Source organism: Danio rerio, chromosome 3, assembly GCF_049306965.1.
Source record: "Danio rerio strain Tuebingen ecotype United States chromosome 3, GRCz12tu, whole genome shotgun sequence".
NCBI lineage: Eukaryota > Metazoa > Chordata > Actinopteri > Cypriniformes > Danionidae > Danio > Danio rerio.
The window spans coordinates 17823934-17850228 of record NC_133178.1 but is presented as its reverse complement, the minus strand read 5'-3'; the positions used below and the strand labels follow the sequence as shown (position 1 = coordinate 17850228).

The window sequence follows — 26295 nt, the reverse complement described above, 5'->3', positions numbered from 1 at the left end:
TTAAGATGTTGACTCAACGTTGGATTTTGGTCACTTTCTAACAACCTAAAATCAACCAAATATCAATGTCACTTGATTAGATGCTGAATTTTAGTCACCTGACATCACAACTTAAATCTAACCTAATATTATTGTCTTTTGACGTGTGCCTGCTGGGCAATAACTAAATGCACTACAGAATGTTACATTTACACACACATGTACAAATTACATGTAAACGCATCAGCTTTTAACAGTGTCATACTCACTACTCTTGAGTACTTTTAAAAGGGCTACTTTTTACTCATACTTTGAGTAATTTTACAACAGATACTTTTACTCAACTTTAGGCAAGTAATGGTACTTTTACTTGAGTATGATTTTTCAGTACTCTTTCCACCACTGGTTGTTTCAGCTTATTTTATATAAGTAGTTTGAACAAACAGCAAACCAATTTTTTTTTATTTTCGAGTGCATTATTAAAGGATCATGAAACACCAAAACACATTTTTTGAGCTGTTGACAGTTGTATATGTGTCCCACACTGCTAAAAACACTATTAGGACACCTATATTACACTAAAAAGTGAAAATTTATTGTTTTTGCGTTATTTTGAGCAAATTCGTACTTCCGGTTTAAAACTAATTTTTGAAGCTGCATCACGGCCATGAAATCTTATCGTGTATTACAGTGTGTAGATGTTCGTACCTGGGTGTCCCGTATTACATCTCTGAGTGTGTTGCATTCAATCATGAGTATGGCTTGGTTCAAACCAATCAGCATGCTCCATTATGTATGCACTGCAACTTTATTAATATGCATGCTAGCTTTCTTAGACTGTACCTGAAACAGTGTTCAGACAGCAGAGAGACAACACACATCATGTTGGCAAAAGTTGTGGGAAAAGAGTAAGAATTGTTTGGAGATATGGGTCGCCAGTGTTGCTTTCATAATTTGAAGGTTTTGTTTTATTTTCTCTTTATGAGAGCGCTGCTGGACTAACGTGTGGATCAGAGCTCGTGACGCGCGGCAAAAATTTGTTTGTTTGGAACATTTTTTTACTCAAGAGCATTTCTCATCAATGGTAAGATCCGTATTTGCTGCTCGTCTTCTTTAAAAAAAGACGCAGCTCCAGTATGTGCTGATTGCCCTGTCTACAGATTCGGTAAGTGTGTGCGATAAGTGCTCTTTCTTTGTTCATTCAGATGGCAAATATATAGTTCGTATGGTCAGCAGTACTCTTTCAGTGTTTAAAGACAGACCTTAGTCAAAATGATTTCTAAGTTACTTAGTTTACAGTATGTTAAAATCACTACAATATTGAAAGATCCGCTGTAAATGCTGCTCTCTGTGTGTAAACACGTGAACACTGTAAGCAAACTTTTGCTAACCGTCGTGTTGAATTTGCCACATTTTGTGACAGGATAGTCTACACACACATGGCTTTCTGACCTACCGAGTGCATCTGAGTTACAGAGAAATGCAGAGGCTTTTTTCTCTTATCCGACGTGCGGTATCAAACATTTCACCGTCATTACACAGACTGTCTTTTCCCCTGCATGTGTGTTTGTTTTTCCTCGGTCAGAAGCGCGTGCCCACATGGCAACTCCCATTTTTATTCAAACCCTGCCCATTTTCCCTCCCCCGACACTCCCACCCAAACAGAGCTAGACAACCCTTTTCCTGACTTTTTTCAAACTAGAGGTGTGAAAACATCCTGCTGAAACGGGGGGTTTCATGGCCCTTTAAATGACGAGCTTCACACTTGTGTCATTTCAAACACGCAAACTATAAATCTTCCCACTTGCATTACTAAGAACTTTTAGAAGCATGTTTGTTTTAATGTCCAACTGAAACAGACATCATTACGCCTCTTAAGATGGCTCAATTATTACAATTACGAATCGGCTACACCAGCCGTCCCTAATCTTTTAATTACTGTGGACCGGTCAACACTTGGTAGTTGTACTGTGGCCAGGGGGCATTTGTTGGGTTCGGGGCCATGATGCTGGCGAGGTGGCTATAGGTGCATTTTCTTTATTTTTATTTTTATTGTATTTGCTGAACATTTCCAGTCAAATGCATAACAAGTCTTACAATATTTCGCATTTTAGCATAAACGTGCAAACAAAGTAACAAAAAGGTAAAAGAGACCAATAAAAGGAATAAAAAACAAGAGCGGGTATACATAACATTCACCAAAGAGAAGAGGAGTTTAGCTTTTTAAGTATATTCACAGTTCTGGTCGCTTTACAACTTGAAAGTCCTTTAAGAGTTTCAAAATAAATGTTTAAATCAGCCTTGAAATGGAAGATGTTAGGCTTCCTCTCCGACCATTTACACTTGTTTATATGAAACTTGCCTAATAATAACAACATATTTAACATAAACAAGAGATTCTTATCTACATCTTTTTATCTTTGTTAAATATGACATCCCTTTTCTTAATAATAATTCTATGACCACTCAGTATATTAAATAGACATTTAACATCAAACCAGAAATATTTTACATGCATACAATCAAAAAACAAATGCATAACAGTCTCGACATTGGCTACATTCTCTAGAAGACCATCAACCATTTAAGGATGACAAGCTGACAAACCATTGCTGCAGCTCTGATACAAGTTTTATTTATAGAGAAAATGAAAAAGCACTGCAGTTTTTAAGTTGTTCTGTGTTTGTCTGAGGTAATTAGTCAACCGAAATGTGAATATTACATACAAAATATGAAGCTGATTGGTCAGTTTTTGTCACACGACTAGCAGTGTGCTCACAGCATTCTGTTTTCAACTCAAATTCTTTCATCTCTATTGAAAATAAGGAGTTTTATAGACTTTTCATTGGGTCAGACTGAAAGATAAAGCTCGTCTCCTGCTAATCTAGCTGCAGTAGCATTTACTAGGCAAGGCTATACCAACAACTTTCTCAATCAAGCACTATTTGAGTTTCTGCTTATTTGCATGGTGGTTAGCCTGCTGTCTTTGGAACTGCTATGCTTTGGAACAGAGCTGAACTCATTAAAATTCCCCTGATAGCATGGCTTCTTGACAATATAATCTTGCTTTTGAGGGGATTTATTTTCCTGTTATTCATTCGGTTTTAGGGCAAAAAGATAAAAACGCCACCCAAATGATCTCGATCCAGAGGAGTCACCCTCACTATTGATGGGCCGCTTTTAATTAAGTTTGATTTTAATGCTCTGGCGATTAAGTCATTTTACCTGTTAATGAGATTACAGCAGATTATCAGATTACGCTGGCTTTTCACACAGATGACACTCAAGCGTGCCCATAATACTCAGGGGGTTTTTCAGCACCTCCGCTGGGACACTGCATGTGTGTAGAGATGAGACAAGGCTGTCCAATATCCCACCCACAGCGAGACTGAATTATGGTGCATGATGAATCATGTGGCTGTAATTATATGATTTAATAATGCTTTGGGCATAGGAGCTAATGTTTTGAACAACAGAAGCAGTGAAGCAACAAAGGTGCATCGGACTTTGTGAAGTAATAATTGAGTTTGTTCTGATCCATTTATACCGGATCTGTGGTGTTGTGTAAACTTTAGCAGTTCAACAATACTAATGATGCCCATGACGATGTGTAAAAGACATCTGTGTTTTTTGCCTCGTCTCTAATGAAGAGAATTCAGAAGCTGTGCCATCAACGGTTTATGACAATATATTGTAGTAGACTCATATCAAAAATGCTATAGTAATTTATAGTGAAGTAAATACTGTAGTAAACTGCTCGACTTAATCTGTTGTGGTAATTCTATAGTTGCTGTGGTAATCCAACTATAGTAATATAAACCAATGACCCAAAACTGCACTACAAATGCATTTCTACTACAGTAGGACTACAGTGTATATCTATATATTAAAATACACCACCGTTTACAGTAGTAAAAACTGAAGTATTTAATTTATTACAGTTGTAGTTCTATTCACTCATTCATTTTCTTTTCGGCTGAGTCCCTTTATTAATTAGGGGTCTCCACAGTGGAATGACTGTGGGGGGAAACGGGAGCACCAGGGGGAAACCCTCGTGAACGAGGGGAGTATATGCAAATTCCACACAGAAATGCTAATTGATCCAGCCGAGGCTCGAACCAGTAACCTTATTGCTGTGAGGCGATTGTGCTACCCACTGTGCCACCGTGCTGCCTGTTGTATTTCTAAATAGTTCCAACTTGTTTTAAATACTACCCTATACCGTATATAACATTTTATATTAAATGGTGCAAAAATATTATGCAGGGGGGGGGGGGGGGGAGTGCAACGCAGAGATACCAGAAGCTCAGCAGGGAGCCGGAGCTATTGGTATGGCTGCTGGTTGCTGGGCCGCCGAGCTACCTATTTTGGATAAAGGTGGAAGAAGGGGGAGGAGGGGGGATTCTTCAAGACAAAGATAGTTGTAAGTGGAAAAGGAGGAGATATATATAGGAACTAGGGATCCTTGATTGAAGGATCGTGATTAGCTAATATGAGACAGCTGGTTTAATCATGAGTACATACTCCTCTCGAAACTAGTTTAATAAATTAAACTTCACAAAATTTAAAAAAAATCCCATTAACTGTTTACCGGACGTTTATCAGTATGGGGAGAAACACTAGCTGTGCATATACACGATTACTTTAGAATTTTTTTGATGTGAGGACATAAAAACCTGCCCAGCGGCCACCTTGATGTCAGAACAACATCAAGAAATGAGTCCAAAACATGTCTAAAATGCAAATAGATTTGATGTCAATTCACTACCTTGATGTCAAAATAACATTAAATTGACATCTAACATTGGCGTCAAAAAAAAATTGTTACCAATGTTAGATGGCAATTTGATGTAATTTTGATATCAAGGTAGTTTACATGCATTGTAGGGATAAAATCCAGTGTAAATTTGGAATTTGCAATTAAAGCCTTCAAATGACTAAAACTTTTAATATATCATAACACATTTTCCATATTATAATACAAACCTTGCTTTAGACATGCTCGAAAGCAACACTTAATAGAACTATATACATACATGATGCAGCATAGGCTTATTCTGAAATCGTAGCCCCATATACATTCCTGGAGATCACAAATTATGAAGCCGGAAGTATGTATGGCTGCATTTCATTTTTAAAACAAACACTATGGAGCAGTATGATGGCGCTCCTTTTTGTGCTTACCTCCTTATGGACAGCTTTCCCACTGCTACAAGTATGTCTAATAGTCTGCCGAAGAACTGTTCCAAAAAAACACGTGAGAAAAAAACAGAAGCCAATAGTAAAAGCCTGAAAACATGGTATAAATCAGGTAAAAGCTTTTTTTTCTGGATTACTTTTTAAATTTGTCGGTTGGGTTAAGGGAAGTGGGAGGGCGAGACAATCTGTGCTTTTGACAACACTATTGGTTTGGTTTAGGGAGGAAGGAGGGTGGGTCAGTCGATCGGTCAGTCAGTCAGAAGCAGCCTCTGGTGGATTTATGCAAGAACAGCAGGCGCAAATAGCACTCAAGAGAGAAATTTGAGATCGCAAAAATCATGCACAGCAGGTTCTGGTAGATTTGTGAAGACAAAAACAGCAAAAATCCACAAAAAAAAAAAAAACCCTTCTGGGATATATTTGGAGCTCTCCAAAATTGAATATAGCGATACGTTTACAGGACGAGTATGATTTGACTCATTCTGCATAAGCTAAGTGTTAAAATACGGCCAAAAATCAAATCTATAATTATACAAGAAACTTCAATATGTGCCAGAGTTCTGCTACCATGTTAAATCATCCACACAACATGCTATTAATGTGCTACAACATGCTACAAAATGCTACAAGATACATTTGTGCTAGCAGTATCCCAAATACTGTAACACTAGAAGTGCTTCACAAGCTAGTACTGTAGAGTGTTTTATCATTATAGCAACATGACAATCATGCTAGCAGTGTGATCAAATATGCTAGAAATGTGCTAAATAATGTCAACAACATGCTAGCAATTTGAAACGGCAATGTTTTTAATTTAATAGATATAGAAACTACAAACTGCTGCAAAAATGCTTACATTTTTATAATATGACCTTCTCTGGCAAATTACAACACCTATGACATTTTTGCATGTCCTACAATACACTTTACGATAGGTTTTCATTATGTTGGTAAAGTATTTGCTTAAATGAACTAAGGGCATACATTCAGCCTGATCTCATGAGAAAACAAACTAATTTTTGTATGTATTGGCAAAACAGTGGCTAACTGGTAGGAATTCGTACAATTTAGTTCATATAGATATGTACAATTTTTAACCAACTTTTGTCATTTAGGGTGTACTCACACTATGCTATCCGAACCGTGCCCAAGGCCGTTTCTCGGTTCGTTTGAGAAGTGTGAGTGCTCTGAATCAGTCTCAGGCACGGTTCACTTGGCCGGCCCTGGCCGCTTGGAAGAGGTGTGCCAGAGCACGGTTCACTTGGTCCGAAACTGGAGACGAGACGTGGCTTTTATGGGACTGCTTCATTACCTCCTAATACCTGCAGCACGAGGACTGTATGATTGTTTATGAGCATCAAAAGTGGCTGATCTGTTCAGCGAAATATTAACGATATATCTAAAGAAATTTGCTCTGTGCTGAGCGAGAGCGCACTGGGTCTGTTGGCGTTTCTGTGTGGAGTGTATGTGTGTTTCCCAGTGCAGGGTTACAGCTGGAAGGGCATCCGCTGCGTAAAATGTTAGATAAGATGGCGGTTCATTCCGCTGTGGCAACCACTGATTATTAAAAGGACTAAGCCAAAGGAAAATGAATCAATGAATAAGTAAAATTCTTTAAGACAGTACTATATCACCCCTTTAAGGTATAATTTATGCTGAACTTGAATATTAAGGTTGGGTATTTTTTAAGCCTCTAACATTAAATAATGCAGTTTGTGTAGTTCTTCTCCATTTCTTGTGATTTTTTGGTGGAATAGGATTGTTCTTCTGAAAGTAATGATTTCTCCTGACACAGATCCTGCTCCACAATGAGCTCTTTCTGTGCATTTGGAACCGGGTTGATTTAGATGGTTATAATGGAGATCTACGAGAAGTGAAGGAGCCACAAAAATGAGAAACAATGTCCTCTGGGAGGCAGAAGTGGAAGTGTTGGCATGGTTTTGGCAGTTCCCATAGCTTTGGGAATTTGTTTCAGCTGAATAGGTTTGCAAAGTTTGTTTTCCAATGCTCCACAATAATTACCAGGATGCTGCGAAACCCTGAGAGGCCAAAAAAATGTGAAAAAGTCTGCTACTATATGAAACTGGGGACACTGTTTGACAGGCAGAAATGTGCCTCGAACACACCACATATACTGTAGAGTGTTCTGGGTAGTTTTCTATGCAGTTTCTAGGACATGGGTGTCCAAACTCGGTCCTGGAGGGCCAGTTCCCTGCTGAGACTAGCTCTAGCTTGCCTCAACACACCTGCCAGGAAGTTTGTAGTAAATCTACTAAGAGCTTGATTATCTGGTTCAGGTGTGTTTGATTAGGGTTAGAGCTAAACTCTCAAGCAAGGACACAGCCCTCCAGGACCAGGTTTGGAGACCCCAGTTCTAGGGTGTTTTGCAGTGTTTCCATTGTGTTACAATGCAGTGCAAATGTCGGGGGGTTTAATAAATTTTGAGGGCCAAGGCTAATTTTATATTGGATGGCCTCCACTTTGTTCCTCCACCTTTTAGAAATAATAGAAAAGAATCTGAAAATGAATGGTCATTAAACCCTCACCAGCAAACCTACAAAAACAGTTTAAATCAAGTAAATGTCATTAGGAAGGCTTTATCCTTTACATCACCAGCCAGGCAGCAGTATTAGGCAGATAATGCCTCTTCAAATGGGTTTGCCAACTTGCAATAACAGGATGAAGCAGCTCAAATCTGTGCTCATGATGCTCAAGAAACAATGAAATCTTCTCTAGTGCATGACACATTTCTAAGCTTACATGTTTTCCCATATTTGATGCAGTCTTTTACAGTGTTGGGTAAGTTACTTTAAAAAAGTAAAAGATTACAAATTACTCATTACTACTGGAAAATTGTAATCTGATTACATTACTAATTACCCAATGCAAAAAGTAATCAGATTACCAAAACATGGAGTTGAAGTCAGAATTATTAAACCCCCTGAATTATTAGGCCCTGTTTATTTTTTCCCCAATTCCTGTTTAACAGAGAGAAGTTTTTCAACACATTTCTAAACATAATAGTTTTAATAACTCATTTCCAATAACTGATTTATTTTATCTTTGCCATGATGACAGTACATAATATTTTACTAGATATTTTTCAAGACACTTCTATACAGCTTAAAGTGACAATTAAAGGCTTAACTATGTTAACTAGGCATGCTAGGGTAATTAGGCAAGTTATTGTACATGGATGGCTTGTTCTGTAGATTATTTTAAAAAATAAAGCGTAAAGTGGGCTAATAATTGTGACCTTAAAATGTTTTTTTTTTAATTAAAAACTGCTTTTATTCTAGCTGTAATAAAACAAATAAGACTTTCTCCAGAAGAAAAAAATAATATCAGACACACTGTGAAGATTTCAACTGTATATTTGATAAATATACCCATAAAAATACAAAATAAACTGCTGCTCTTTCAGTAATTTAATATTCACTGAAAAACATTACAATGGGTTGATCACAGCAGCTTGACATATTCAAAAGACTTAAAGAGTTCACCCAAAACTTAAAATTCTCTCATTCACTTGTTCCAAACCTGTTTGTCTTTTTTTTAACACAAAAGATGACAAGAAAACTGGATACCTGTGACCATTTACATTGCAAAACCACTGCAGTGCTGAAGTGTTTTGTGTTTGTCTGAGATAATTAGTCTACCGAAATGTGTATATTACATACAAAGCATGAAGCTGATCGGTCAGTTCTTGTCGAGTGACTTGTGATTTTCAACTGGTGCGCATCGAAAATGTAAGCGTGCACAATATGCACTTCGTATATGTGTGCGCAAGCTGCACGTCTTCATTGGAAATAACAAACTTACATGCACAAAACATATGTGATATATGTGTAATATGTGAGATACTTTTAGGCCTGATTCTGTACAAAAATTCTGTTTAGGCTGAGTTGGACTGCTGTGTTTTTTGGTGCTGGTGTGTTTCTTGGTGACGGATATTGTCGTAGAATGCTTGAACAAGTCGAGTCAAAAGCAGTCGAAAGTTTTATAGAGACGGCATTTCACTGCGACATTTTTTTTTATGCTCAATGAAATCAAAGTAATGTCTGTATCTCCACTTGAAGAAGCAACCACTTTCATCAGCAGCCATTTCAGCTCACGTTCTTCAGCAAAACAAAAGTGCATGCTTATTAAGTGGCTTTGCAGCGGAAAACGGGACTTAAATAAAGCATTTTTTCTTCACAAAACTATCTTTGTACGCAAGTAACACAATTACACTGACTTTAGTAACTGTAATCAAATTACACAAATTTAAAATGTAATTCATTGCATTTCTGCGTTCCCCAAAAATGTAATTAGAATACAGTAACATATTACTGTGGACTGCGTTACACCCAACTTTGGTCTTTTGTAACAAATAAGTCAATATTTTATTACTGTTGACATTTTTTTTAGCTGTCAGACAGTTGTTTTTGTTGTAATGCATTGTGTTTGGCACTTGACTGTTAGGCTGCCATCTCTGCCAATTTTAACTGAAACTATTCTGTGAATTGCACATAAAAAAATAATCAATATCAAAACTCCCATTTGCTGAATCTTAATTACACAGTGCGTTTACAATGTCTACCATCGTGTTTGTTTACATTTATTATTAACATTTACATAAATATTTGCATTACATTTGTTAAATATATGTATGCACATTACAATACATGTTTATATTAAGATGTCTTTGAAGATGTCTGCCATAAATTACACACTGAATCTTTATATATTGTGTGTTTAAGAACTCACCATTGAACATTTTTTTGAGAAGATTCTAATTCCTCTGATCGACTCATCACTCAGCAAAAACAATGTAAATAGACACATTCATTGCTCTCCAGAGTATAGACACAAACACTCACTGGAGTCCTGATCAACAGAAAGAGCCTAGTTTATTTTAGAAATACAATATAATTACTCTGTTTCTGTGTGGAGTTTGCATGTTCTCCCTGCGTTCGCGTGGGTTTCCTCCGGGAGCTCCGGTTTCCCCCACAGTCCAAAGACATGCGGTACAGGTGAATTGGGTAGGCTAAATTGGTCGTAGTGAGTGTGTGTGTGCGTGTGGATGTTTCCCAAAGATGGGTTGCAGCTGGAAGGGCATCCACTGTGTAAAAACGTGCTGGATAAGTTGGCGCTTCATTCCGCAGTGGCGACCCCAGATTAATAAAGGGACTAAGCCGACAAGAAAATTAATGAATGAATATAATTACTCCACAATAGTTGAGAACTCACATACTGTATTTGTCATGAGCACTTTCTTTTGCATTCACGGGTATGCGTTGAACTCAACAGCCCCCAAAGAATGCACCTGCTTCAGTATAAATTACTGATTTAAAACGAGTCCGCTGCGGAAAAGTTGTTAGTTTAGTCTTTTATTTTGTGGTTGGTCATTTGTTCTGGGAGACTTGTATGCTTTCATCTGTGAATCATAATTGATTTGATGTTAATTAATTATTGATATTCTACAAATATCATTTAGAAAACATCTGTCTGATTTTTTGCAGGCATATGCTGAATGTGTCGTGGGAGAACACTGATTTCTCCTTCAACAGTGATGGATATCTGGTCAACCCTTCAATGATCATAATCACTCTGGACCGTGGGAGACAGTGGGATAAGGTAAGGATGTTTTTTGTGCTTGTACAATTGAATTTCCTTCTGCCATACTCTATTCAAAAGGTTGCACCTCCAATGGCATCATCAATTTTAACGCGCCTCCGCAGGTTTCATTGCCCTCAGGGTAGTTGTGAGTCAAAATGCCACAGACAAACAGCATGTGTACCTCAGTGTTATTCATCTGAAATATGTCAACTTCCACTTTTTATTTTCAGAAAATGGAACATAAAATTAAACATTTATGTTTCTTACCGGAGCTGGACGGCATCTTCTGTGCATCATCTGGTTTTATGACCAAAGCATTCTCTGATGGCCTGCATTTTTATTGTGGTCAACATAAATTATAGCATATAGTATATCTGCTGCATTTTTACATGTCAGTGATAACAATTGAAACACAGTCAGCCTCCTCATTCATGGAAAGCTGCACAAAAACATTCTTTCCTTCTTCGTCTTATTTGATAGAATAAATAAGTGAATAAACTTAATTGGTCAAGGATATACGCAAAAAAGTTTTTAAAAACAAAACCTATTTCCATTGTGGTCCTTTATGTCAAGTACAGATTATACTACTCCCATTAATAGCTAGGGCTGGGCCAATAAACAGTATTATATCGAATCATGATCTATTTATTGTTTATCTGTCAATAAAAGTGATAAGCTCTGAACTTTTTTTTTTTCTCTATATTGATCTAATAGCCAATCACACAGCAGAAATGTGCAACAATAGGTATCTAAAGTGTGTTGATATTAGAGATGTACCTAATTTTTGGCCACCGAAAATTTATCAGCCGAAAATATGTTATGCCATTTAATGGACCCTCTAATTGTTGTGGCTTAACTTGTTGTTTGGCTATTCTATTAATTCTGGAAGCATAGACAACTTATATTGAAATATATATCGTCATCGTTCAATATGGAAAATAATTGTCGAGATTGCATTTTTTATCATATCGGCCAACCCTAGTAACAAGTATACGGTGACATTAAATTATAAAAAATTAATACAAATACAAATCACAAAGTAATTATATAAAACATACTGTAAAATCCATCGCCCATACTAATCTGCTTAAGAGCCAGCTTTTAGATTTTAAACTAATACCAACCAATATTCACAGGCAATTTATTCCATAGCAGTGCCCCAGAATATTTAAAAGGCCGATGACCAGAAGCAGTTTTAAAACAACAATGTAAAATCCATACGACTTTACCTAGTTTTATAACAGGTCCGGGACACACCAAGTCAAAGTCAAAGTCAAAAAGAAATGTCAGCTGCAACTGGTCCCATCTGGACCTAAAATCTACAAATGAACACAAAATTGGACAAAAGCCTACTGAAAATGATCTCTATCTTTATAACATAGGGTTCTTTCACACTTTTTTCAGTTGACTGGTCAGAACCCAAGTTCGACTGTCCCCCCTTTCCACCTTCTAAGCTTGTTTGTTCACTGTCTTTTTTCCCTCTGAACCCCTGTACGTTTGCTCAGTGTTGGGAAAAGGTACTTTTGAAAGTAATGCATTACAATATTGACTTACTTCCCCCCAAAAAGTAACTAATTGCATTAATTAGTTACTTTTTATGGAAAGTAAGGCGTTATATTACTTTTGAGTTGCTTTCGCAAGTTGCTTTACTTACCTGAGGTTTGATCTCTTTCAGAACTTGCAGGTGTTTTTTCACCTATTTTATAGAGTAGCTCTGCATTTGACAACACACTGTGTAACCTAAACATTAATTTTCCTTTAAAAAAATGTAGGATAAAATTATATTCTGAGAATTGTCTGAGCCCAGAGATGTACATGCTGTATATAGAGATTAAAGAAAGCATGTAAAGTAAAGTGTTTGCTACTTTTGTATGTTTTGGGTTATTAGCTAAGTAAATTCACTGTCCATTAAGTTAATAATTGCAATAAAGCCTAAGAGTACAAATAAGAAATAATTTATATTAAGGCAAAAACAGATCTTAAACCTTTAAAATGTTTAATAACAAAATCAACAGTAAGACGATAAAAAAACATTCCCAAATCAAAATAAAGCTTTTTTGAGCTTTATACATTGAATAAACTGCATAATACATACTTAAATAAGTATGTAAACTGTTTCCAAAAAGAGAAAAAACCTTACTATATTACAAAACGTAGTCACTTCTACAGTAGACAGTGGCTGCATCTTCTTAACAATAAAAGAAATAACCATTTTTTTTACTTTAGTCGAATTTATAGTTTTACCTGGAGAACGTGAACTGATGTCATACAGAGGTGATGTGGGGTGCGGGTGTAGTGCTTTGCATCCATTTTTGTTTTTTTTTAATGTCGTGTTTCTTTCAGTTGTCCAGAGTTTTACTTACACATAATCTACACTTAACGACAATACACTTCTTTTCTTCGATGAGTTCAAAATAACAAGAAACCACTGCAAAAATGTAAGTCTCCGGCCTGCCATTTTTTCTGTTTCTGACTGTCTGTAGTGATGATGATGGGCGATTCACAAATGAATCGTTTGTTTTAACTTAATCTTCTAAGTGAACCAGTTCAACCAGTTCATTAAAATGAACAGAGTTGTCGTAAAACGGTTTGCGTCTTCAGTAAATACTAACATTCCGGATACCCCATCTGACTCAAAATAAGCCCATATCAGTTAGTAGATTCAGTTACTAGAACAGTACACCGACTCATCTGCTGTGAAAAAAAGACCTGATGATGATGAGTGCGAGCAGACTGTCTGTTCCATCGCAGCACTCTCTCTCATTGAGTGTGTGATTCAACCTGACTAAGGTCATTTTTATTATGCAATATATTTAATAAAAGCCAATTAAGCAAGGTAAAAAGTAACTTGTCCTAAAAAAATTTAAAGTAACTCAAATAATATGACTTATTTTTAAAATTAATACGTTATATTACTCGTTACTTTGGAAATTTAATATTATTACATGATGTGCGTTACTTATAACACGTTACCCCCAACACTGCGCTTGCGTCATCAAGCTGCTGTTGTATGTTCAGCTGTTGCTAGGCGCCATGGCACCAAAATGGAAGACGTATGCAGATCGCAGTCAAAGCAGTCTGCTTTTACAGAATCTTTTGGTTTTGGTAACATACAGAGAGCAACTTGTATCAATTTGCCACAAAAATATTAAACCTGTTCAGATCATGTGTGCAGAAATTGTTTTTGGAGGAGACACGCAGTCATTATGACTGTGTTTTCCACTTGGTCAGTCATGCTTGTCACCAAGCTAGCACAAGGGTGATACTAGGGCTGGGCGGTATATCGACTTCTGGGGATATATATAGATATAATTCCCCAATGCGATGCGGGATTATTCAATATTAATCATATTGATATGGTTTAAGGCCACACGTACGCATTCTGCATGAAACAGACCACTACAAGGTAACACGCGAGGTCCACTTGCACAAATATGCGCATGCGCAAATGAATGATTTCCCTCATGAGTCATACAAAAGATTTGTTCAAAATGAACGAATGATTCAACGACCCATCACTGACATGACATGGAGGAACATGCAGAGCCGGTGTTGTATCAAATAAATCTGACTCCCCCTCACGTGCACACACGTCACACAGCCCCTGCAGCTGTCACAGCGGTTTATCAGAAACCTTTTATCGATCATTTCTTCCATAATTGACAGCAAAACCGAACACAGAAGCCTAGTCAAATTGACAAGCAGCACCTGAATGTGTTCACAAGAATTAAAAATGCCAAAATGGGACGAATTTATATCACATTTGGACCCTTGCAACCACCTCATATTCACTGATTATAACTTCAGCATTTATTACACGACAGTCTCTTCTTTACATTTACGTTATAACACATTTAGCTCTGCGTTCAGCTTTTTTATAATGACTGTTTACATTTACATGCTTAACCAGCATTTCATCACAGTACTCTCAAACAATTTTGTTACTTCTCATATCTATAGTCTAATCATTTTCATCTTCTTATTTAATATTTAGTAAAACAAGTTTAGTCAAAACAAAATTAAAGTAAAAGTGTAGAATTTTTAACATGGAGTGAAAGACTTATCTTTAGATTTCTTCGATTTGTGCACTGTTTACTAATTGTGCACAATACATACATGTAAATGTGTAACTAAAAAAACATACACGTACAGCTGATTTAATTGTTGTTTATAAATCACACAACTATACAGGATTACTTATAACAACACTGTATTTGTGACATAAAATACTTTTTCATATTTACAGTACATTCAATGTGGTTCTTTTCTATCCTACAATTTTTAGTGTGTTACTAATTACTGTGAGTGCGATCCTTTTTGCTCTGATAATGTAGCTCTGTTTTCTATGTTTACGTTGTTATTTGCACAACAGCACAGTAGTGCTGTGTACAGTGCTAAGCAGGAAAAAAAAACTGTACTGTATTTATATATCAAAGATTTTTTTTAAAGTTTGAAATGTTGTGCTTATAACTTTTAGTTTTAAGCAGAAGAAAAACCTGCACTGTATTTTGTTTATCAAGGATTTCTGCAGCAGTTATTTTTTGTGCAGCTGTTTATTTGTAAACAGGGAGTGAAACCCCTGTCTTTGAATCATATTTTGCTCAAAAAAGTGTTTAATAAAGTCTTAATAAAGGCTTTAACTCTCCAGTGACCATTTATGGGAAAATACCAGATATATATTGTATACCATCATTCCTCCTAAATATACTGGGATGTGCTTTTTTTTTTTTGCCCATATCGCCCAGCCCTAGGTGATAGACAGACTTACTGTACATACATGAATGGATGTTATGACAACTAAAGTTTGTTGGTGGTGGTTCACTTCTGTCATTTGGTATGAGTGCATTCATATCAGAACCGTACCCTATACCACTTCTTTCGGGTAAACTCGAGAACAGTTCATGGGTAAGCACTTGAGTTCAGAAGACATAGTTCACACAAGCTAAAAGTATTATACTTTGACCGTAAACAAACCCGGGTGTGGACCAAAAGTGCTAGTGTGCAAGCACCCTTAGATGTATGTTTTAATACCTGTAGGTGGATTCTTTATTATCAATGGACATCAGGACCAGTGCTGCACATACAAACCACAAACCAACCAGTGTTTATACCATTTTCACAGTACATCTTGCTCAGCACAGATGGATTCACTTTTATAAATATGCCTGATAATCTGAGCCATATAGTTTACACAAATGTAAGAAATGCCACAAATTGACGCCCAGCTTCTTTAAGTTCCCTCATGACTTGCGCTGTTTGCTAGTTTTGTCACTTCTGTTTATTGGGAAGGCTGCCTATGAAGTCTGTTTGTTTTGGTTCAGGGCCTCAAAAAACTGTCCAGCAGTCTTTAAGCAATTACTCGCTATTGATATTTTCTTCATGTTGGACTCGGTTCATATTGGGGGTGGAATCTTGGCCAAAAAGCCCTGGCAGAGGCCATGCTTTTTTTCCCTCCAGGTGGAGTGAAGTTATATCAGGACTTGAGAGTGATGCAACACTCATTTGGATCACAACCAAGAGAGAAAGCCATGCAGAATAAAAACAAAGCGAGATGTGATGAGATGTCGGCCATTCTGATTTGGCGTCAAACTCAGCACAGTCATCACGCTGAGCTGAACACACGCAGGCTCCTGTAATCAAATACCTTCTTGCTATTTTCAACAAGGTGGAATGTCATGACAATAGGATTCTGTCATTTTGTGCTCTGAAAGGACATTGATTAGGCTGGCAGGAGCTTGTTTCTCTCAAAACATTCAAAAATATATTTGTTTTTTTGGGTTTAATAAGCATACATGCACCAGTAACAAATAGATTGAGAGAAAACAAACAATTCCTTAGATGTTGCTCATAACTCAGGAGACCTAAAAGATGGCCATGATTGTGTTGTTTTTCTTTTGAGGATTTTAAAAGTTTTGCATCCTTACACAAAATTTTAAGAAATGTTTGTGTACAAATATAAACAAGAAAGCTGGATTAATGGCTTAATGCATTGGTGTACATAATAATCAAGCAGTAAATGTCCCACAAACTGAAATATTATGGCTTTTATTCCATTCCTTTTCATCCATGTAAAGTGGTTTCAATATGCAATCTGCATTGTATAAGGCACTATAAAAATAAAGATGACTTGACTTTAATAAGGTCTTTGCTCAAAACAAGCACAACATTGTCCTGCAACATTTTAAAAGAGAACCTTACCAGTGGTTAGCACTGTTGCCTAGTTTGTATGTTTTCCCCGTGTTTGTGTGGGTTTCCTCCAGGTGCTCCGGTTTTCACCACAGTCCAAAGACATGCGATTTAAGTGAATTGGATTGAGCTAAACTGGTCGTTGTGTATGTGTGAATGCGAGAGTGTATGGGTGATTCCCATTACTGGGTAAAACATATGCTGGAATAGTTGGCGGTTTATTTCGCGGTGGTGACCCCTGATAAATCAGGGACTAAGCTGAAGTAAAATGAATGAATGAATTTTAGACGGACAGCAGTTGCTTTAAACAGCAATTTATTACATTAAACAACATCATTTTGAACCTTTCACACATCATTGTGCCATTTTCTGTGTAATTACACAAAAACTTCCAGTTTGGTTTTTAATCTGATCAAGCATTTACAAGTCAGATTGAAATTAGTAATAAAAGTTTATCCTATTCATATCAAATACAACATGAGAAGCATTTCCATTCATATTGGACTCTTAAACTGCTAATAGGGCCCTATCATACACCCAGTGCAAGACATGTTTGGCGTCATTTGTTGCTATTTTCAGACCAGCGCAACCCTAATTTTCATGTTTTGCGACACAGTGTTTAAATAGCAAATCCATTTGCACCACTTTGTGGATTCATGGGTGTGCCGGTCTATAAAGGAGGTGTGTTAAGCTGCATTGTTGGCATGATACTATTTTGAGGAACTGAAATAGACTGCGCAGTTTACCAACTAAAAGCTAGTCTGAAGTCCAGCTCCTATACAGGTTCAAATGTTTAAACATACTTAATACACACAATATACAGCAATGCACAACTTTTGTTACATATGAAAAAAAATTGAAGGATTAAAATGTTACAAACATTTTTTTTTATTATTTTCTATATAAATATAAAAGCCACTGCCTCCATGCCTTCTTCACCTCGGGGGGCTTTTTATTTATGACAATCTGCTTTTGTATATTGTTATTAGTATTATTACTATTATTATATGCATATTTATGTTTGTTTTAATAAAAACAAGTTTAGAAGTGTCCACCTGTCAGTTTTTGGAGACATATGCATCACCATATGGGGCAAAAGAATAGGATGTGTGTTTGAATGTACAGTAAATCAGTTTTAAAAAGAACTGAACTGAGAACTGAAACTAGAACTGAACTAAAAACACACCCAGAACTCATTGAGAGAATAAGCACATCCATATTAGTCCTAGAGCATTTTTTCCCATCCTTAAAATAGCAAAAGTGGATTCGGACATGTCCTTAATTGCACCTAGATTGTTAAAATAGAACCCATATCGGAATTCATTGTGGGGGTTTTTAAATGCATCTATTAAAGACTAATTTGATGACATAGTCTGATTCTTTAAAAATAAAAAAAATTACTCAAAGTACGATTTATTCACAGATTGGAATCAACTGCTTGACACACTTTTCCTACCACTAACAATCAGAACACTTTCAGTAAATTACTACTTCAATAAAATGGCTTGTGTGAAATTTATCAATAATTTAATACATAATAATTTATATAATCTAATACTTTAAAAAGTAAATAATAATTAATTGGGTGACATGGTGGCACAGTGGGTAGCACGTTTGCCTCACAGCAAGAAGGTCGTTGGTTCGAGCCTCAGCTGGGTCAGTTGGCGTTTTTGTACGGAGTTTGCATGTTCTCCTCGTGCTCGCATGTTTCCTCCGGGTGCTCCGGTTCCCCTCACAAGTCCAAAGACATGCGCTATAGGTAAATTGGGTATGCTAAAATTGACTGTAGTGTATAAGTGTGTGTGAATTAGTGTGTATGGATGTTTCCCAGTAATGGGTTGCAGCTGGAAGGGCATTCATTTTTATCACCACTCTTCCAATAAGAGTGTCTTAAAGACGGCAGAGCATGTCAGACACTAGAGAACATTTGTTTGGTCAGAAGAATTAATGAGAATATGAGGTGACGTCCAAAAATTTATTCATTTAAGCAGAAGTGAACAAACTGCAAGGTTTAGATATTTATATCAGGTTTATATCTTTTAAACATGAATTTTGTCACTGTGTTGGAGCACACTAGCTTACAGACAAACTTAAAAACAAATATACCAATAGTAACATCTCTATATATATATATATATATATATATATATATATATATATATATATATATATATATATATATATATATATATATATATATATATAAATTTAACGGGACCTTTAAAGAAAAGCTTGGGATCACATAGAAAGTGCATGAGCATGAATCTCTCCTCCCTGACCCACAAAGCAAAGAATGACATGAAGGTGAGTAAATGATGACCGATATCTTATTTGTTTCTATTGCTTTAACAGATTTCTGGCTTTGTATTGCAGCCACACACCGACTTTATCCTCTCTCTTTGAGGCCGATAAACAAAGAGTGAGATTTTTTTTACCTTTCTTCAAAAGAATAAGGCCTCTTTCATCCTGCTCATGTATTCACAAGGAGTCTTGGTGAATGACGACAGCAGGCATGATGAACTTCTTTTGATGAAATGGATGGTGTCTGTGTTATACGCGTGACTCTCTCGGTTCCCGCTGCCGATCTGTCTGTCAGGGTAAAGTCCATTGTCCTTTGCCTCAGGTGGGAGATATACAGCTCTTATCTCTGCCTGTTTTGCACATCTATTTCAGCACCGGGCTGAAAAAGCGCTTTTCTATTCCAGGCCTCTTTGCTTTTGCTGATGTAATTTACTGTCTAGGTAATTTATTAGGCAGCAGATTGTACTTTTTAAACACAGTGAAGCTGAAAGCTAGTGATAATTCTTTCCTTATGACTTAGGTAGTGCCATTTTCCAATGACAATTTTTTGTCAGAAGTTGCTAAAGCAGCCCTCAGGTGAAAGTAGAGAACTTTACGTACTCTAAGAAACACCAAAGGTTGGCTTGCTTCAGTCGCTGTGTTGTTTTCAGAGTAAAGCCTCTCATTTGTGTCTCTCAACATAACTGCAAGAGACACTTTTTCATCTTAGGGTGAATATGTGTATTATAAAGCAAATGTAACTGATTGTTTGGGCCTTTCATGATGATGGTTCTTTTGATTGTATTTAAAGGTCCTGTAAAATTAAAATACATATATTTAAAAGTAGTATGTTAGTTTCTAAGGATATCTATAAGCTAATATGCTACAGAACAGTGACAAAATTCATGTTCAGAAGATATAAACCTCATATAAACATCCAAAGCTTGCTGTTTGTCACTTCCACCTAAACGAGAATCAACGATTTATTTGACATCACCTCATACTTCAGTTTCTCATCAAATCTTGACCAATCAAATGGTCTCTATTGTCTGACATGCTCCTCCCCCTTCAAGACTCTTCGCATTTGCTTTTCATTTGATGCGCTTGAGCTCAACCATTCTTCTTGGCTGAGCGGTGATAAACACTAAACACTATTGGCTGTTTTCTTAAAACGGGAGGAGCTACTCTAGGTACCACCCTCTTTTCATTTTTCATTTTTGAGATTGTCAAACGTTGAAAATTAATTAAAAAAGGCACATTTTAAAGCACTTCACAGGACCTTTAAAGAGAAATATTTTATACTGAACAAACGAATGCTCATTTAAGAAAAAATACTTCTATGTGGTACCTAGAGGCGTCTGATCTCTTTATGTGCCAGTTGCTCAGTTATGGTTGGCTCTTTAACTTTTTAATCTCTGTGTGACAAACCTTTATGAAGTTCAACACTATGATAACTAGCATTATAACCTACTCTTTGATAACTGAAACTATTAAAAGTTGTTAACACAATACTATAATAACTCATGCTGCAACTATCTGGTTATTCATTAATGTATTCGTGAAGCACAATTAAGACAACAAATGTTGACCAAAGTGCTGTACAGACAAAAAAAAATCATAAAATAAAAAATAGGGATCAAATACAACGAAAATCCAGTTTTTATAAAACACTTTAGATACACATTTTTAGCAATATGCTGGCATTGTAAACTAGCACTTTGACTAGCACAAATTAGCACTATGCTAATCAATACAGTGTATATAAAAACTTTATTTAATATAAGTGTGATAACTAGCAAAAGAAGATAACTTGCAACACAAACTGTGGTGATTTATACTGTGCTAAAGAGCAGTATACATTACTTTAGGAATGTTTGCAGAATGATGACAACAAGTAATGTGGTAACTGACACTATCATAACCCACACTGTTAATGTCACAAAAGCTGCATATGATAAATCGAATTTATCGAATAAATTACCAATTTGCAGGGTTTCTACAGGTTTCACCAAGTCAAATTCAAGACTTTTAAAGTTTTTTAAGACCATTAAGAATTCAATTTTTGACTTATATAAGGGCTAAACGCTAAGAATGTCTAAGCAAAAAAAAAAAACACACGTGCCCCATCAAAAAAACTAATTCTTAATGGGTATTTCTAGGTCACATATTTTAAATAATGTACAAACAGACCCTTGTTGTATGCATAAATTTATTAGTTATATTATATAGTTTTAAAAAAGTTTTTCTACAAGTTTTTTTGAGATGCATGGTTAGTTAAGTTTAAAATGATTTAAAACCTACTGTACAAGCCATACTTTAATGAATTTAAGACTTTTTAACGTGTAAAATTTAGTTTTTAAAATTTGAGACATTAAGACTTTAAGACCTTACATATAACCTGGATTTATTAATGAGCAATTTAATTTATAACTGTGTAACTTTTACAGTGATAATTAATTTAACTTGCAGTCTAAACATATTTATGCTACTGACAGTATGCTATAACTAATGCAATGCCAACTGTCATGGATTGAACTGGCGATTCTTTGCATGTGTTGGAGCCATTTCTTTCTTCTTATTATTATTATGTTTTGGATTAAATAGGTTGATTGGATGATTTGATTATTGTTATTATTATTAAGTTTACATTTGATAATTATTGTAGTAGTAGTAAGGGAAGAGGAAATAATTTTCAGACCGTGAGTTTGTATGTGGTGCTACTGAGGAGTAATTGCACTGATTTGATGGCACAAGATATGATAAATTAAAGATGAGAAAAGGACTCACAGCGGACTCACGCATCATTCTTTACCCTTACTGCGACAGTGGCTTAAAGCAAAAATGCCGCTACAGCATGGGAGTGGGTTGCTCTCACAAGGAGGCTAAAGACCATGGCACTTCACTAGCTGGCATCCGTTACAAATATAATAACCATTACTGTGACATTCTATACCATCTTAACTAGTACAGTATTAATCAACAAATCATAAAAAAGCATCAATCAATACCTTCACTAGCCTAGCAGTTTACATGACTTCCTTTACTCTCAATATAACCACCAGCAATATGATAGCTGATACTTTTAGCTACCAATTATAACCAATATTATTTTAACTAGCTGTGTTTAAATCAACTTTACAAATACTATCAATATGATACTTTATACTATAACAACTGCATTCGCGTGACCTAAATCTCACTACAATAATTAATACTAATACAGCATTCCAGTATTTTTGCATTGCACATATTAAATAATTTTCCAGTTCTATTACTACAAAACTATCATTGTAATGTGACTATGTCTCTGTCTGGATATACAGTAGGAACTATTATGACCCTAATAAACCCACAACGCTGCACACTATTTAATGGTGTGAGTTTACATAACGTGAGTATTTGTCAGAAGAAGGAAAAGAAAAATGCATGGCCGATTCCAGTCAGGAACAGATTTCACACCACATGATTAAATATGGACAGACTCTTGCTCAATAAAAACAGTAATTAGTTTCACTCTGTGCTTTGCTGTTCACTATGTTGATGAAACGAGCCAGCCAATATATTACAATTTGTCTATATTGCTAAACACCATAGAATCTAATGAATATAATTATCACACAAAGATTACTTGCATCCAGACTAATAAAGCATAGCCGTCAGAAAGTGCTTACGCTGAGATCTGCGTCGGCTCAGAGTCATTTAAATACAGCCTTGCTTTCATTTCCTTGATTAGGGTGAAATAGAAATTTTCATATCATATGTGGCGTTTTTCTCATGGGTCTCGTCTTCGCTCTAACTGGACTAACAACGATGTGTGTTAAAGCTGTTTGAGAGGAAATTAACAAAAGCCTCTAATTCTGCACAATGAATACATAATAACCCAAGCGTAAACACGGCAAATGGAGACAGATGAAGATAAATAACAGCCTCTCAAGTCTTTTGTGCATTCGGGTACTCAGAATGCAGAACACCGAGGGGGAAAACAAGAAAGTTTATCACTTCTGTGTTTGTTTTTTGGAGAAATACGTATTTGTGAATAAATTCAAGAGCTTTTCTCTCTGTCTTGTCTGACAGGTGGGGAATTATGAGTCTGGTATCCTGCAGATGAGGTACCCCGTCTGGCCACGTTACGGAACTTTCCTGGAGCCCGTGTCTGATAACCGTCACTTGACGGTCGCCACATTGGAGGAAAGGCCTTTTGTGATTGTAGAAGCTGTGGATCCGGTTACTGGCACCTGCCTCAGTAACACCGTCCCCTGCAGACGCCAGTCAAACAAGACAGAAACGTATGTAACCAAGCTTCAAAATATACTTACAAATGACCATTTGGTCATTGTTAAAGGATTAGATCACCCTAACATGAAAAAAAAAATCCTGTTATTGATTATCTATGATTACATTCAAAAACCAATAATGGAACAAACATTCCCTGTGACTCCTGTGTTCAGTTGTTATCACATGAAGCTGCAAAAAGCAAAAAAATAAATGGCATTTTGCACTGCTGACTCTAAAAGCAATATGCCCATAGAGATCTATAAAGAAAATATAGGCACATGTTTTTTTTTTTTTTTTTTTTTTTGGAGCACAAAAGTGTTCTTGGAGCTTTGTATGATTATAGTCGAACCATTGAAGTCACCTAGAGTGTTCTGACATTGTGTTTGGTTCCTTTTTTAGACTATGATTGTGTTGGGACAACTGAGCTCTATGGAGAATGAGAGAGCTCTCAGATTTCATCTAACATATCTGAGGATTTCAATGACATGTACAAAAATTGATTACATTTTAAATGACTTCTAAAGCCACTTTTTATATTTTTAATGTTCTGTGTATTGTCATGTACACACTAGGGATGTCCCGATAAGGTTTTTTGCCCTTGAGTCCGAGTCATTTGATTTCGAGTATGTACCGATACCAAAACCCTGATTCTTCTATAACACATAAAAAAATAAAGAAAGAAGAGCGAAGAAACAGATCCAAGATGTTCCTTATATTTTATTTAATTCACCTTATTTTAACATTCAACAACTGTTAACAAACAGATTTTAATAAACAATAACAATATGTTAATAAAAAGTTTTTGGTTCCATTTCTAGACTTTGACAGTGTTGAGACCCTTCAAGTCTATGGAGAATGAGAGCGTTCTCAGATTTCATCTAAAATATCTATCTGATGATTGCAATGACATGAAGATGAGTAAATTAATAACAGAATTTTCATTTTTGGGTGAACTGATACTTCAACTCAGCCTTATGTCATCCCAAACCTGTATGACTAACTTTGTTTCTGTTGAGCTCAAAAGAATGTATTTTGAGGAACACTGTGGTCCAAGCAATATTGCCATTGTGTGTGTATGTGTGGCGGAAATGGAGTTGCATTTAATGCTTCAAAACTACAACATATAGGTTTTTAAAATCAATCAATCAGTCAATCAACCAACCAACCAACCAACAAATTATTTTTTTAATCAAACATTTAATCAATCAATCAAACAATCAATCAAATCAATCAATCATTAAACCAACCAACCAATCACTCAATTATTCAATCAATCAACCAGCTATTCAATCAATCAATCAATTAGCTATTCAACAAATCAATCAACCAACTATTTAATCAATTGTTAAATCAATCAATCAACCAACCAATCAATCAACCAACAATCACTTAATAATTTAACCAATCATTAAATCAATCAATCAATCAATCAATCAACTAACCAGTCAGTCAATCAATCAATCAACAAACCAACCAGTCAATCAAATCAATCAAGCAATCAACCAATCAGTCAATCAACCAACCAATCAACCAAGCAAACTTATCCTGACCCAAATCTACATTGAGCTGGCCAGTGATCAGCCAGTAACAAATCACAGTAAATTGTAAACCAGAATGTATGAGCAGTGGATATTTAAGAAGACCGGGACAAAACCATCTGGGTCTTTATCATATCACTAAACACAATGAAGGAGTGTGACTGTAACTGCCGTGCTTCTCTTCTGTTGGCTTTATTTCAGGGTGCAGATGGTCAGGTGTTCTGTTATTACTAGATGCCAGATTTTAGCTATAACAAATTAGACAAAAGAGTTCTGGACAACTGTCAGCAGAATCTACTGAAAGGTAAATGCAAAAAGAAGGATAAAACAAAGTCATAATGAAAGGTATTTATAATGCAACATGGGTTTGGGTTACATCCTCTGCCTCGCCACAAGGGACAAGCAGAAACATGTCTATTTCTATGGCTAATTTTCTATTTCAGGTCAATTACTGTCAGGTCAGTGAACCAGTTTGAGGAAAATCTAAGTTAATAAATCTTAATCCACTGATATATTTATGGAAAGCTACTAGTGACATGGAAGCAAAATGATTCTGTTTATTATTATGTCATATTTTGATAATAAGCTACTTTTTATTTTTGTAGTTAATGTAATATCTCGGCACACGTTTTACTCATGTTTTATTTACTAATTATTAATTAAAAGCTCCATTTGTAACATATTATGTGCTATGAAAAAATATATTTGATTTTGTATATGCTTATGTCTAAATAATATTAATTTTAGATTTATTTATCACCTGCCTGCTATAGAGACTAAATATTGTTTGGGAATATAAAACTATATAACAATTATATATTGAATTGTTGTATGTTAATACAACTAATTATGAATTGTAACTGATTATATTACTTAATGACTTCTGAAGCCACTTGTTTTATTTATATTTTTGGTGTACTGTGTATTTTTTATACACTCACCGGCCACTTTATTAGGTACACCTGTCCCTTAACGCAAATTTCTAATCAGCCAATCACATGGTCAAGACGATCTGCTGCAATTCAAAAACTGAGCATCGAAATGGGGAAGAAAAGTGATTTAAGTGACTTTGAACAGGGCATGGTTGTTGGTGCCAGACAAATTGGTTTGAGGATTTCAGAAACTGCTGATCTACTGGGATTTTCACGCACAACCATCTCTAGGTTTTGCAGAGAATGGTCCAAAAAAAAAGAAAATATCCAGTAAGCGGCAGTTCTGTGGGCGCAAATGCCTTGTT

At 35.9% G+C, this 26295-nt stretch overlaps 1 protein-coding gene across 1 annotated transcript in view; it reads left to right on the top strand.

Annotated features, from left to right (window-relative positions):
- Positions 1 to 26295, top strand: part of grin2ca (glutamate receptor, ionotropic, N-methyl D-aspartate 2Ca) — a 129601-nt gene that overhangs the window by 67863 nt on the left and 35443 nt on the right. The window contains exons 5-6 of the mRNA NM_001365787.1: positions 10683 to 10797; positions 23320 to 23531. Coding sequence (NP_001352716.1) covers positions 10683 to 10797; positions 23320 to 23531 — 327 coding nt within the window. The remainder of the gene's footprint in view (positions 1 to 10682; positions 10798 to 23319; positions 23532 to 26295) is intronic.